The following is a 15,950-nucleotide window of genomic DNA, read 5'->3' on the forward strand; positions in this document are numbered from 1 at the left end:
CATTAGGCAATATGGCCAAATGTTAACAACTGATCGATCTAGGTAAAAGATATATGAATTTTTATTATACAATTACTTCAACTCCTCTACGGGTTCTTAATTTTTCAGTATAAAAAGCCAGGAAAGAAGACAGCAGTGAGAGTACACATGCTGATATGTTGATATTGTGACATAACTACATGCCTGTGAGTAAAGAAATGGATACATTATGACATGACACTTGAATACTGTACAGCAGTTACAGAAAAAAAATCAGACCATCAACATAAGTGTATCTTGAAAACTGTACTGGGTGAAAACAAATGGCTTGGTTGAAAAGTATAGTGTGAAATCATGTACATTCATTTTTTTAAATGCACAAAAGAAATACTACAGACTGATTATTGATGAAAATACATATACTAAAGTACTTATTTTTAAAAACTAGCTAGGAACCAACCTGAAAGATGTTGATTTCCACTAGAAAGAGAAGGAAGAAAGAGAAAACGATTGGGAAGAATAGGGGTGCCTGGCTGACTCAGTCGGTAGAGCATTCAACTCTTGATCTCAGGGTTGTGGGTCCAAACCCCACGTTGGGTATACAGATTACTTAAAAAAATAAAATCTTAAAAAAAAAGTCTGGGAAGAATACAAAGGGGAGAATAAAAATAAAATATGAAGTATATATGGTAAAATATTATCACTCACTTAGATTCATGGGTACGCAAGTGTTTTATTACATTATTGCAAGTATTTCAACATGGTGTTCATGGTAAACGGATCAGTTTTCAACCTCTGCATCAGTCATATTTAATCAAGTATTTAATTAATTATAAATAATACATGTTGAATTGATAAACCTATATAAAGTATAGTTTAAAGCTTTCATATATATATTAACCAGAACAATACAACTATTAATAACAGGCAGGATTATGGAGCTACAGGGTCACAGCTGAAGCATGGGACTCCATGTCTCCACAATAAAATGGAAGATAAAGACAAAGGCAAGTTGAGAATTCAAAACTACTCTAGTAGTGGTAAAGGAGATGACTTCTAGTATTAGAGCATGGGGGAACTAAAACAGACTGAACTTAGTTCTAAGTGCTACCATCTGATAATGAAAAAGAAACAAGATACGTTAATGTATATGAAGTACATGATACTGCATGGAAAAAGATCCTTATCCAAAGCCCTGGGAAGAGGTAGAATTTAGAGAAGAAGCAGGTAGTGTCCTTTCCATGACCTGCAAAGACATATACAAGCAGAAAGGGAGAGAGAGAGAGCACTTCCGTAATGCAAACACTCAGAAAGTCTGCCTTTTGTGATAATTCTGTAAAAATCTTCACACCTTATTTATTTCTGCATTTTATTAAATATCTACTGAACAAGTGACATCTAACATCTATTAGCTTTAATAAATGTCTACTGAATAAAGATGTATGATATTCCTGAAAAGTCTCATTTATAAGTCACAGAAGATTCCCAGATTATACCATGCTCTCCCTTTATTTTTTTTTTCAAATTTTTATTTAAATTCTAGTTAGTAAACATATCGTGTAATATCGGTTTCAGGAGTAGAATTCAGTGATTCATCACTTACATATAACCCCCAGTGCTCATCACAAGTACCCTCCTTAATGCCCATCACCCATTTAGCCCATCCTCTGCCCACCTTCCCTCCATCAACCCTTGGTTTGTTCTCTACACCATGCCCTCTCTTTAATAAATACAACAAGAGAATACAAATATAACTAAAATAGGAAAATAAAGGGGCATCTGGGTGGCTCAGTCGGTTAAGCGTCCGACTTCGGCTCAGGTCATGATCTCACGGTCTGTGAGTTCGAGCCCCGCGTCGGGCTCTGTGCTGACCGCTCAGAGCCTGGAGCCTATTTCAAATTCTGTGTCTCCCTCTCTCTCTGACCCTCCCCCGTTCATGCTCTGTCTCTCTCTGTCTCAAAAATAAATAAACGTTAAAAAAATTTTTTTTTATTAAAAAATAAATAAAATAGGAAAATAAAAACAAAATGTTAATGACCAGGCTAATGAGGATTCTTTTCCAAGAACGTCCCCTTGAAGAATGTGAAGAATGAACCTAATACAAACATCTATAAATGTGACACAGATATCCTGAGCCTGAAAATTCACATTCTCCTGAATTGGTAAATTTACCAATATAAGCAAAAACATATTTTCTACTGATAATTTGTCATTACCACAGTCCTACCTTCAGTTTTCTGCTGTAAAACTGTCATCAAATGTTCTATAGCTTCATCCACATGCAGCCCATGGAGGTCTAAAACGTTCTGTGGCAGCAAGGAGGCATTGACTTTCTCAAAGATCTCCACGGCAGCAAGGTGATTGGCTTCTTTCATCTTCTGCTCATGGAGACTACCCTTTAATTATAAAAAGATCACCAGTAAACACTTTTGATATTTGCTACTTAGAAGGCAACGAAGAAACAAAAATTGTCCCAAATAAAATGTAGAACAAAAAAGGGAACAGCAAATCTAAAATTTTAAATAATGCAATGGGCTAATATGCAAGAATGCACCACAGTTTAGGTGAATTTCAGTGAATTAATAACATATTTCTTACAATATTAAATCATCATTTCTAACATATTTCCTGATCCAAAAATCATAGATGAGGAAAACTTAAATAAACCCTTCTCAAGAAGGAATCCATTAGTTTATCCTTTGATAATCCTGGCCTCATCCCTTTCAACACCCTGTGGTTACCCCTGAAGCCATCTCTCAAGGTTTGTTATTGGGACTCACGCGGTTATACCAGTTTGATGTCTTTCTTTACACAATCACAAAAAGTAAGCCATATGGAACCACAAAGCTAAAAAGGAAATCAGACAGGTTTCTTGTAATACCATGTCCAATAAGCCTGAGTAGAAATTTTACTTCCCTGAAAGATATTAATATAACTTTCTTTTTCAGACCATAAAAGTGATACATTACTGGGATGCCTGGATGGCTCAGTCGGTTAAGTGTCCAACTTCAGCTCAGGTCATGAGCTCATGGTCCGCGGGTTCAAGCCCCGCATCAGGCTCTGTGCTGACAGGTCAGAGCCTGGAGCCTGCTTCAGATTCTGTGTCTCCCTCTCTCTGTCCCTCCCCTGCTTGCTTTCTCTGTCTCTCAAAAATAAATAAAAATTAAAAAAAAATTTTTTTAAGTGATAACATTACTAAAAATTCAAACATGATAGAAAGCACAAGGTCTCTGTAATTCCACCCTGAGGTGGTCAATATTAACATTCTGCTGTCTTTCCTTCAGAAAACCTGTATCTGTTTAGAAGTAGTACTGAATGACAGAATTTAACCCAGAAGAAAATATGGACTGTCAGAATAAAAATTCATGTAAGTCATAAATGCAAAAGGAACCATAGAAATTGAGCATTTCAAAGGAGACATAATTCTCAGAACCATACATTTCTTATATATCAGGATACCTTATGTCACCTATATAATCTACGTTCCCCAGAATAACTTGATCTAGTCACAATACGAGTTATCACCTGCTTTAAGATTATTCAGACATCGTAAGGGACAAAGAAAGAAACAGTAATCAGTTTTCCTCTTTACCTGCTGGGCATAAAACGTGGCAACGTGTTTTTTCCCCATCCGATAAGCTTCTTTTGCTTTGCTGTAGCATTCCATTCTCTTCTGCTGATGAAGGAAAGCCTCTGCCCTGTAGTCATTATACTCTGGATACTCAAAATCCTGGAAAGATGGTTCACTTGGTATATCTTCAGTCTCTTTCGATTTCTTGGCCTGTAAGATGTTACACAATGAGTAAAATACAAAGAAAGTAGAAAAATACAGGCTTTACCTTCAGAAAATGTATGTGAAAATTGGGCTCTACTATTTTTTTTTAAGATTTTAATTTTAAGTAATCTCTATACCCAAAGTGGGGCTCTAACCCACAACTCTGAGATCAAGAGTCGCATGCTCTACTAACTGAGCCAGCCAGGCGCCCCTCTATCATTTTTTGTCTTTCTTCTCAGAAAACAGACTCTCCCCAGAGTCTAGCTAGTAAGTCATGCATTTCGTGGCTATCATTTTTTCATGCTATAGGGTACCTCTCCTTTAACCACTCTTATCTTAGAAGATGTTGAAAAGTTCTCTAAAATTATCAAAATATAATTAGGTCACAAAATCAAGCCAAAAGAGAAAACACACACTATTCAAAGAATAACACTCATTTATCAAATGCAAAATTTACCAAATTCTAGTTTGCAAACCCATTCAAAAAGTCTAATCATTGAAGGTAGTAATGGCATATTTCAATTTATGTGTTTTAAAAAACAATCAATAAAATAATTAAATAGTATTCTTTTTAAAACAGAAGGGCATATAGAGTGACCATAGCTAACAGTAAAAATTATAAGTAGGTTTATGGGGCAGGTCACTACCAACTATCCACTATGGTAGTGTTGACTTCTGAGCCTTTTGAAAAATCATCTATCAAGTAATTGTCATCCAAAATACACCCTTAAATTATACAAGCAAAAGTAACTCTAAAACACAAAGTACTGAAAATAATTATGCCTCAAATACTCCCCACCAAATAGAAAATTGCATGTTTCTGAAGATGTGTCTAAAATATCAAAAGTCAGTGTTTAAAAAACAGCAAAATATAGTGACTTCTATGTCCAGTTTGGTTTTTCATTTATCACATACTTTAAAGTGCTATTTGCAGACAACTGCTCACAAACGGGATCTATGTTTAGATCCCTGTTAATGGATTTTTTTAAAATCTTAAAAGAATTCCAAGTATCAGGTGCCATACGAAGTAATTTAATGAACATTTTATATAAACTCAATCCCAAAATCCCCCCAAAAAATATAACCTTCAATATCTTAAACAAATCACGCTTTTCTGATATAACTGAAAGTAAATTAAATGGTATAGGCTGTTAAATTTCTAAAAACTGAAAATTGTCATTAAATTAGAAATATTATCAAAGATTATAATTATAAGGTACTGTACAATCTTTAAGAAAATGCCACTTTAATTTTTTAAGGTAATATCATTTAATATATATTAAATATTACATTTAAATTATATGTATATATTATATAATACACATATTACCAATTGACCATTTTTTCAAATTTCCTGCCTGTGAGTAGAGTCAGAAGTCACAAAAGGTTGGGGGGGGGGGGAGAACTGGTCTAAAATATAGTAATTGATTGTATATTCTTTTTACTCATTACACTTTGCTTATTTAGCCCCTAGAATTCTAGAGGTTTAAAACAAGTTAAAGAATAAAGATATCATCATCCTCCAACTCATTACCGAAGTCAAAAATCTGTAAATACACAGTTGATTTACTTTTGCAACAAATACCCAACTTATTTTATGAAAGAACACAAGGCTCTCTCTCACATCAGAATATTCATAGGACCTACACACATCCTTTTGTCCCTCTTGCCCGTACTTAATCACAAGCTTGTTTCATATTAATGTTTAAATATTCCATGAGTAGATGGCTTGAATCTCTGGTAAAAATCAAACATTTTAAAGGAGGGGTTAATAAAAATGCTTTCCATAACTTTTGAAAAGCCACGTCTCTGTTGGTGTTCATACATAAAAATGCAAATCACATTTGGTTCTCTGGGAAGAAACCCTTTATTTCTTATTCTTTTAAAAAGAAAAAAAAAACAGTATATAACGAGAGATACTTTCTCAAATAGCTACCCTTTTTCAAAATAAAACTATGATTTTTTTATATCCACTTTATACTGATATGGTTTATTATAACCTCACTAACAAGGGCCAAGTGAAATATATGCTTCCTAAGAATTCACCTCATTAGTGCCACTTACGCACTACAATACCAAAACCATCTCCCATGGTTAACAAACTTATAAATTTTATTAAAGGGTAAAAGGAAAAATAGTAGTATTAATAAAACACAGTTTTAAATGCTAGTTCCTTGAAAATAGATAAGCCAAAATATTACTGATACCAGGATACTCCCCTTTAGTATCTGTGGTCCCTTCAGGTCCTAGGATATCAAAGACAGAGTATTCTGCTCACAAATGTTAAAATATTTTTATCAGCATTATGATGCCTGCCTATATTTTGTGAAAAAAAGCTAAGAATAATCCTCAGAATAACTTAAAGTCTACCTTTTGGCCAATGTCTACATAACTCACAAAATCTACTTTTCTTATTTGAACATCTGCCATTTTGAGCAGGCACACCTTCTTCTCATCACCTCCTCTATCACCATAATGACCCAAAGTGCCTTGCTCTATTATCAGGTGAAAGAAGAAATAATCTTCATTCCCACTTGGCCTTGACAGTCTCATCATCAACTTGTACCCTTTCTGCATCTTATGAAATACTATACCTATCTATCCATGATGAACACAGGCATATTTAGCACTAACAGATCACATGAATACAAAAATTAACTGAATCCTATGTATCAATAAAGTGATGGTGATATATTGAACACAAGTTATCGCTGGTGGTCTTAATTAATAAGAATAACAGATGATAAAAAAAAAAAGCCTGAAGCTAACACAAAATTTATATACAAAATCAATTATATTTCTATGCACTTATAATGTTCAATCCAAAAATAAAATTAAGAAAACAACTTAATTTATAACTGCATCAAAAAGAATAAACTTAGAAATAAATTTAACAAAACACATGCAAAATTTACACTCAAAACTACAATACAATGTTGAAGAAATTAAGACCTAAGTAAATTGAAAGATACTCCATGTTCATGGATTGAACACAATATTGTTAAGATGGCAACACACCTCAAGTTAATCTACAGACTCAATACATTTCACATAAAAATTCCAGCTGGCTCAGTTGGAAGAGCATGCTCTTGATAAGAGGGTCATAAATTCAAGCCCCATATTGGGTGTAGAGATTACTAAAAATAAATAAATAAATAAACTAAAAAAAACCAAAAACAACAAAACAAAACAAAACAAAACCCTCTTTGCAGAAAATGGCAAGTTGAGAACTACAAAGGGACCAGAAGAGGCAAAACAATCTTGAGAAAAGAACACAGTTGGAAACTCACATTTCCTTATTTATTTTTTTTTTAATTTTTTTTTTTTTTAACGTTTATTTTTGAGACAGAGAGAGACAGAGCATGAACGGGGGAGGGTCGGAGAGAGAGGGAGACACAGAATCGGAAGCAGGCTCCAGGCTCTGGGCCATCATCAGCCCAGAGCCCGACGCGGGGCTCGAACTCACGGACCGTGAGATCGTGACCTGAGCTGCAGTCGGACGCTTAACCGACTGAGCCACCCAGGCGCCCCTCATTTCCCTATTTAAATCTTAACTACTAACCTACAGTAATCAAGGCAGTGTGAAACTGGTATGATGACAGACATACAGATCAATGGAACAGAAATGACGGTCTAGCAATAAACTTATAGTCAATTCATTTTCAACTAGGGTGCTAAGAAAACTAAATGGGGCAAGAACAATCTTTGCTACAAGCGGTGCTGTGACAACTGGATATCCGCATGCAAAAGAATGAACTTGGATACCTATCTACATACACCATATACAAAATTAACTCAGGGCAGCCTGGGTGGTTCAGTTGGTTAAGTATTCGACTTCGGCTCAGGTCATGATCTCACAGTTCGTGAGTTCAAGCTCCACATCAGGCTCTGTGCTGACAGCTCAGAGCCTGGAGCCTGCTTCAGAATCTGTGTGTGTGTGTGTGTGTGTGTCTCTCTCTCTGCCCCTCCCCTGCTCACGCTCAGTCTCTCTCTCTCTTTCTCTCCCTCCCTCCCCTCTCAAAAATAGACATTAAAAGAAATTTTTTTAAAGAATTAACTCAAAATGGATCAAAGATCTAAACATGACAAGCACTAAAACTATAAAACTGTATTTTAGAAGAAAATATAAAAACAAACACAAAAAAATTACTATATAACATGAAAAACAAAAACACTTCATGACCTTGGATTAGGCAATGGTTTCTTAAATATGACACCAAAAGTACAAGCAACAAAAGAAAAAAAGATAAACTGCACATCATCAAAATTAAAACTCTTGTGCTTTAAATAAAAGACACCATCAAGAGCAAAAAGACAACACTCAACATGGGAGAAATTTTACAAATCATATGTCTGGTAAGGGACTCATATCTAGAATATATAAAGAACTCATACAACTCAAAAATAAAAAAAAACTTTTTTTAATGGGCAAGGAATATAAATAGACATTTCTTCAAAGAAGATATACAAATGTCCAATAAGCACATGAAAAAGTGTTCAACATCACTAGTCTTCTCTGAAGACTAGTGCAGATCAAAATGACAAGGAGATTCTTTATTAACCATTTCTTTTATTTCCTGTTTTCTGATGCTTTGACATCCAGGGCCTTGCTAACCCCTAGAGAGGCAGTACCCCCAACCCTGGGGTTAGCCAATTCTGAGAGATAGCAAACAATTCATCTGCTAGCATACCTTACATATGTAAACCCACCAACCTAGAGTTCATACCCTCAACTACTTCCTTTATGGGGTTCTCAACCTCAGGGTCACCATCCACATTGTCTAATCACCCATGCCAGATACCAGAACACCAGGGACAGTCCCTACTCCCCAGAGCCCGCTGAAACTGTTCAAACTAGCCAATCTTAAACCTGTTTACCCTGCCTCACCTATTCCTCCCCACAGAAACGACAAAAAAGGCTCTTGCCCACATTTCCACTCTGCTCCCTGTCTCCTGACTGACCCTGGTTCTTCTCCAGGTGGCCCTGGATGGCAGGCCATGCCTCCTGTTTCTAGAGATCTGTGAGTATAATAAATTTCTTCCTTCATAACATTTCCATGTCTAGGTATCTTACCATATCTGATTAAAACAAATCCCATGTACCCTTAGGACAACTTCACAGCCACTAAGATGGCTATAATAAAAAAGACAGATATTAACAAGTGTCAGAGATGATGTGGGTAAATTGTAACCCTCATACATTGCTGGTGGGAACATAAAATGGTAGAGCCACTTTGGATAAAAATTTGGCAGATTCTCAAATAGTTAAAATTTTCTGCCTAGATATTTAACATATTTACATCCTAAAACCCACCATAGTACCACCCCACCATTATTCAATTAAGCCCCATATGCTACTGTGTAGAGTCTATACAGAAAGTTATAGAAATTCAAGTGCTTACCATATACAATGACATTGAATAAAAAATCATAATCGGCTACAAATTCATTATTTTGAACAGATATCCCACCTAAATGAAATATGCTACTGGTGGTTAAATTTCCAATCTAGTTAAAATGTGAGAAATAATCATTAAATTACATCAACAAACCAATTACATTTTCATATGAATTTATTTATAATAAAAAATAAGTAACTCTATACCTTTTTCTCCTTAGACTTCTGTGTAGCATGAGAAGTGACATTCTCATTTTGATGAACAAACTCTTGCGCTACAACTGTTTTCACAGGGTCTCCTTCAAGAACACAGTTTAGAAACTGGACTGTGTGTTCTAATGAATAGCTGTAGAGAGTTATAAATATGATGTCAATAAAAAAAAGTTATATGAAAACATTAACATAAGCAACACTTCAAACATTTTAAAATATGAAAAATTGGCTCATTTCTAAGTTTTAAACACTAACTTTATGTATCTCAAAGACTCAAGAGTGATAAGAAGGAAAAAATAAGCCCCCCAAAACTAATTTCTGTAAATTAATACCAAATGGTAACATATTGATAATTAATTCACTGTCTGATCTTTTATTACAGATTGATTATCCACAACAAATCTTACTTTCATTTTATCACCTATACTTCTTAGGTCCCTTGCTGGATTCACACATGGTTTCAGTTTCCTTCAAACATCAAACACAGACAAAAGATCTTTAAACTGCCATTTTTATTGTGTCAAATTTTACTTTTTACTTAAACCGTAAGGGTCTAGTCAGAGAAACTCTAAGCAGGGACACAGAAAGGAAAAAGTAAAACACTATCGTACCTCTCACCCCTAATTATTCATGCGTATTTTCACAGTGATTCTATATTGCAGGCAGTATCAAATTCTACAAATTGACAAAGACTTGAAACACTCATGTTCCAATACCTAAAGAAACTCATTTCAAAGCAAATTATAGATGATTTTATACTGCTCATTATTTCAGGCTATATGCCTCTGATCTCTTCCAATGACCAGGTAATTAAGAGCTGACAAGAAAGGAATATTTGTGAAATGTGATAGTTCCCCTAAGTAGTGTGACATGTTGTTCTTCTTCAATTTAGTGAAGACAACCTTTGATGGAGAACCATTTTAGACTACCAATTCCACTTTAGCCCTGATCTTGCTGCCTCAGATATGCTCAACAAAACAAACAGAGGTTCCTAGGGGTAGAAGCTACCAGCAACTATCCACATCCTAAATAGCCCTTAAAATTACGGGCTTGTTTACTCATGGGGCTGGAAGGCAGTATCTTCCATTAGTGATGCTAGAGGAGTATGGCCCTGGAACATTGTACTGTAGGCATATTCTCAGTAACTGAACCCACTTACCCTTCTTACCAGGATGATGGTGAAGCTACTGCTAACTGAAAAAATTATACAGCTGCTGGAAAACAAATGGAGGCAATTGACCGTCTACCCTGATGGGCCGGACTAACCCATCACTCTGGGCATCCCCAGGAAGGACTCACTCCGTCCCCCTTACCTTGTCTGGGGACCCACAATTCTAGGTTTTTTACAACTGGCCTTCTTGCCCCAGGTCCCTATAAAGGAGAGTTGCCATATACCAGTGCCACTCCCCTAATCCCCATGTCCACCCCGCACCCCACCCCCTGGGGAGATTTTAATACATAACTCTAAGAAAACAGCAAGTTAGGTAGCAAAAATAAATAGGGAAATTGTGGATTGGAATAATGACATTAAAAGCTTGATTTAAGTGACATGTTTAGAACTCTACATACTCAGCAGAGAATATTCTTTTTCAAAAGCACTTTCATGTAATATTTATAAAAACTGATCATGTATTAAACCACAAAGAAAATCTTAAATTTCAAAAAGAACTCTTCCAGGCCACATTCTTGTACCTCAATAAAACAAAACAAAATAAGCAATAACCCTCACCCCACTCACCACCAAAGCCATTAAACCATTTAGAAAATTAAAAAGCCTTGGGTAAATGAGAAAATCAATCTGAATTACAGATTATTTTTAAAATAATAAAAATGAAAATACTACATATCAAAATCAAAGTATTACATATATATCGAAGACATGGTAGAAAGAAAAAATTAATGCCCTTAAGTGTATTTGTTATTAAAGACTGAAAGGAAACAAAGTAGCCAAAAAGTTGAAAATACATCAACAAATTTAATTTAAGAGAAAGGAATTATCAAAAATAGAAAGGAATTGCCAAAAATTAAAAACAAAAATAAATGATTAGAAATATAAAATAGACTTTGATCAATAAAAGAAGAGCTTGTTCTTTAAAAGGATCAATCTGGTGCTCGCTCCAGCAGCACATATACTAACATTAGAAAGATACAGAGAAGATTTGCATGTCCCCTGCACAAGGGTAACATGCAAATTCGTAAAAGGGCCAATCTGATAAAAAGCAAAAACAGAACACAGAAAAATAAAAACATTAGGAAAAGAAAAAGGAATACAATCAAATACACAACAGTGTTTTTAATTATCAAAGAATATTACCTATAACTTAACAATAATAAGATTGAAAACTAAGGTAAAACTGATTTTCTAACAAAATACCAGAACAGACTCATGAAAAAAGCAATCTGAATAAAGCAATAATCTTAAGATAGTGAAAGATTCTGAAGACCTTCTCTCTGAAAAGGTACAACTCCAGAACCTTCAAAGTACTAATTTACTTAAACTTTCTAGAGCGTACAGAAAAACAGCAGTCTTTCCAGATTATTTTATTAAGTCTAATACTAAATAAAACTCTGAAACCAAAATATGCCAAAGAGAACACAAGAACAGAAAATCACAGACCAATCTCATTTAATTGCTGGTGCAAAAATCCTGAAATCAATTCTTAAACTGCATTTAAAGAAAAAAAATCAAAAATAAAAATCTGAAGCTAAAATAGGTTTTATTCTAGAAATCTATTGTGATTGAAATATACTAATAAACTACAGAAAAATCCATATTAGATTCTCAGTTATAAAAAGGCATCTATTCAAAACATCTCTTGCCAAAATACAAATTTAAGAAATATACTAAGGGGCGCCTGGGTGGCTCAGTCGGTTAAGCGGCCGACTTCAGCTCAAGTCACAATCTCGCTGTCCGTGAGTTCGAGCCCCGCGTCAGGCTCTGGGCTGATGGCTCAGAGCCTGGAGCCTGCTTCCAATTCTGTGTCTCCCTCTCTCTCTGCCCCTCCCCCGTTCATGCTCTGTCTCTCTCTGTCTCAAAAATAAATAAACGTTAAAAAAAAAATTAAAAAAAAAAAAAGAAATATATTAAGATTGAAATATATATTATTCAAACCAGAAGTATTCCTAACATGCCAAACATCAAACATTGTGTGTAACACTACAATAATTAAAACAATATGGTGGAAACCCAGGACCAAACGAAGAGCTCAACAGAACTGAAAAGTCTTTAAAGGAAAATGTATATTTTGGAATTTAGCAAATAATAGTGGTTGTATTTTATATCAGTGGGTGAAGATAATCTATTCATCCAGTTGCTTATTTGGAAAAACAATTAAGTTAAATCTCTACCTCATACCATACACATAAAATTTAGAGGACTTTGAAAACTTAAAACTCCTGGATAAATGGGAAATGCTAGATTATTTAAAACTTTTTAACTATTAAAAACACTGAAGAAAATATTTTTATAATATTGGGGAAGGACAGACTTCCTAAAATGACATTAAACTCGGAAACAATAAAGGAAATGATTTTCTGATAAAACATATGAATTAAAACATGTATATGCCCAAAGTGACTATATGCCAGGTTAAAAGCTAAGTATCAGAGTAAAATAATAATTATAATCTATAGAAACAAAGATAACTACATATAACATATAAAATGAGCTCTCACAAATGAAGAAATACAAAGAACCAAATGGAAGACAGGCAAAGGTAAGCAATAAATAGAAAAATAAATTAATGGAAAAGGTTCAACCTTCCTAGTAATCCACAAAATTAAAATTTAAACAACAATGAAATATTTTACCCATCACGATCCCAAAACTTTTAGAGATTATTAATATCCAGGGTGGATTACACTATCAGTACATATAACACAGAAAGCCTTTATCCAAAAAAAAAAAAAAAAAAAAAAAAAAATTTGGCTTACACATACAAAACACACACACATTAGTATATATATGAGAAAAAAACTGAGGCCTATAAACCAATTTCCAAAACCTGCTCACTTTCTGCATTATGTACATTGCATTAATTGTTTATAATATACTGATTACTTGTTATCAGAAAAATTAAAATGATACACTTTCAATGACATCACAATAGAAATTATAGATAATCCTATCACTCACTTGTGGTCCTTGAAAATGTCCACCAGAAAATTTTGGTTAATAGCTGGAAATATCTTAAAAAGCTGCTTCTCCTTTAGTTTAGTGGCACAATCTTTTTCAAACATAAGTGCCTCCCTTTTCTAAAACAAACAAAAAAGACAAAAATCATCCTTCAGATGGAATTTATAACACTAATCATGCTGATCCAAAAGCATGGTTATTTTGTTGCAAAAAGATTAATCATTTAAAAGCAATCACAGACTTTCTTCACTGATTAAAGACTGAAATTAGTAATATAAGTATTCTTGCACTATTTATTTATATCCCATTTTTTGCAAAGTATTTGAAGCTGTTCTTTGATATACACACACAATCACACAAGTACATATACGTGTGCAAGTGTATATAAATATATACATACTCTCACATAACATACCCAGCATATTCAGACATATTATATAAAACAGATGAAGATATATGTACACATATATAAACAGGATATAAATAAATGAAGAAGTCAGAGAGTAAAGTAAGAATATAGGATAAAGCTAGCAAATAAAATTAGTATATAAATGCATGCCATAAAATCCTGTACAATTGCTAAAGATGGGCCACAAATTCAGTTCTGAGCTTCTTAGTGGCCAAAGCAAAGGGGGAAACAAAGATTCTCAGTGTCCATAAAATAAAAACAAACCAGTTGCTCAGGAGAAGTACAGCTTTTTCTGGTACTGAGACCTGAGAGAAATTTCTCCCATGGGTCCTCATAAAAGGGACACTGTGTGATGCTGTGAACAACGTCCTCAAAAACATATTCTCCTCAATGGGCAGAAACTACAATGTACAAATAAGTTGCAAATTCAGGTTGACAGAAAATCTTAAAATTCACAATTTTAAAAATTTTCACAAACATATTTACTCCAAAATAACTGTATGAGACCTGTCACTAATTGTTGTTTTGTCACAAGTTATAATTGGATCCATTTAAATTGCCAAACTAAGGAACTTTCTTAAAAATGTGCTTTTTAAATTCTAACCTAGGAATATGGTAAACATTCTTAAAGTGATTTCTAACTCTGAGACAATTTGTTGACGTTGTGATGTAGGTACAGAATATTTTTGTTTGCTAGCAAGATGCTAATATCTGAAAAATAACTTCCTATAAAATTTCAAAGGTGACTCTGAAAATATAAAAATTGTAATAATCTAGGACAACCTTAACATATTTAGGTCATTTATAACACCAAACAACAATAAAAGAGGATTCACAACAGGTGACAATCTGACCAGTAAAAGGGACTGGTAAAGCTGAACACATCACACATCACAAGAGTAACGGAAACAAGCCACCTCAAGAATTAAAAATATTTCATGTTTTATTTAAGATACACATTATAATCTGAATTTACTAAAAAATTCAGTGATCAGATTTACTAGCACCCTACCAGGTCACAGAGTTTCTAAACTACAAATTCTAAGGTCTCATCAATGAACTGAAAACTCATGACCTTATTCTACTCATATATTATGCCTAATGTTTATTTTATATTCTTTGCTTAAAAAAATACAAAGTGTATTTCTGCTTTGGAGATGAAGAGTGAAAAGAAAGCATTAAGTAAGAAATTCTCTTACTGAGGCTCTACTAAGGAGAAGTATCCTTGGGACCAAATAAGTTCAGCTTCTATTTACCCAACCCATAGAAAGATAAGCAAAATTCACTGATAGAAAAAAGAAAAATGCATTAAGTTGGGAAGTGAAGGTACTCATTTGTTCACTATTACACTGAGAAATTAATTAAAAGACAGATTAGAACCATAGTTTCAGCATTAAAAATGGAGTTTCAGGTAAAGGTGTCACACTATTTGGGCATAAGTTATAAGATTTCCTTATTTTTAAGAAAATACATTTCTCCAATTTATTACATATATAAATGAAGAGGATATTTGAAAGAACATTACAAGACGTTACCAAAGAGACTGCTTCTTGGACTATGTAAACATGCAACAATGGTAACAAATTTCCAATTTAATTCACAAAATAACTGGGAAAAATAAATACGAAGGTAGAAGAATCCCATCATTCTTCCTATGCCCCAATTCTATGTATTTCAGCCAAATATAAAGGTGCTCCTTTTGAAGAGTCAAATGAGTAAGAAAGTAAGTAAAATGTTTTAGATACATCTAAGAATTATTTCTTTACTTTGAGAACTGGACTAAATAACCTCTAAGTTCTTTTCCTTTTTGATTTTGAAATTTTCTAATACTAATTTTCAGAATTCCAAAAAAGGCTGAGAAGAAATGCAAAAGAAACCAAATTCACTTATGGCCTCGTAAAATCTGATATGCTGAATAAGGAACAAAAATAAAATTCAAAATAAAGTTTCTGTTTGAACTTGTTTGACTGAAAGTTAGAAAGAGTATTCAATTTCTTAATTCAAATTCATAAGTTTCTAAAATGACTCTCTAAAAAATTTT

The 15,950-nt window shown here is 33.8% G+C and overlaps 1 protein-coding gene and 1 non-coding gene across 21 annotated transcripts in view; one reads left to right on the top strand and one right to left on the bottom strand.

Moving 5' to 3' along the window:
* The window catches only part of N4BP2 (NEDD4 binding protein 2), a 153,574-nt gene that overhangs the window by 82,738 nt on the left and 54,886 nt on the right, over positions 1–15,950 (bottom strand). For 19 of the 20 annotated variants that reach the window (XM_042984675.1, XM_042984678.1, XM_042984677.1 and 16 more), the window contains 4 exons: positions 13,501–13,619; positions 9,360–9,498; positions 3,572–3,760; positions 2,207–2,375 (listed from right to left, as the gene is read on the bottom strand). In XM_042984675.1, the coding sequence (XP_042840609.1) occupies positions 2,207–2,375; positions 3,572–3,760; positions 9,360–9,498; positions 13,501–13,619 (616 nt within the window). Of the gene's footprint in view, positions 1–2,206; positions 2,376–3,571; positions 3,761–9,359; positions 9,499–13,500; positions 13,620–14,068; positions 14,311–15,950 lie in introns of those variants that run through there. The other variant, XM_042984681.1, reaches the window with a different exon arrangement.
* Positions 11,474–11,580, top strand: LOC122238218. The gene has a single exon (XR_006217178.1). It is a non-coding gene; the product is annotated as a U6 spliceosomal RNA (small nuclear RNA).

This window comes from Panthera tigris, chromosome B1 (assembly GCF_018350195.1).
Source record: "Panthera tigris isolate Pti1 chromosome B1, P.tigris_Pti1_mat1.1, whole genome shotgun sequence".
NCBI lineage: Eukaryota > Metazoa > Chordata > Mammalia > Carnivora > Felidae > Panthera > Panthera tigris.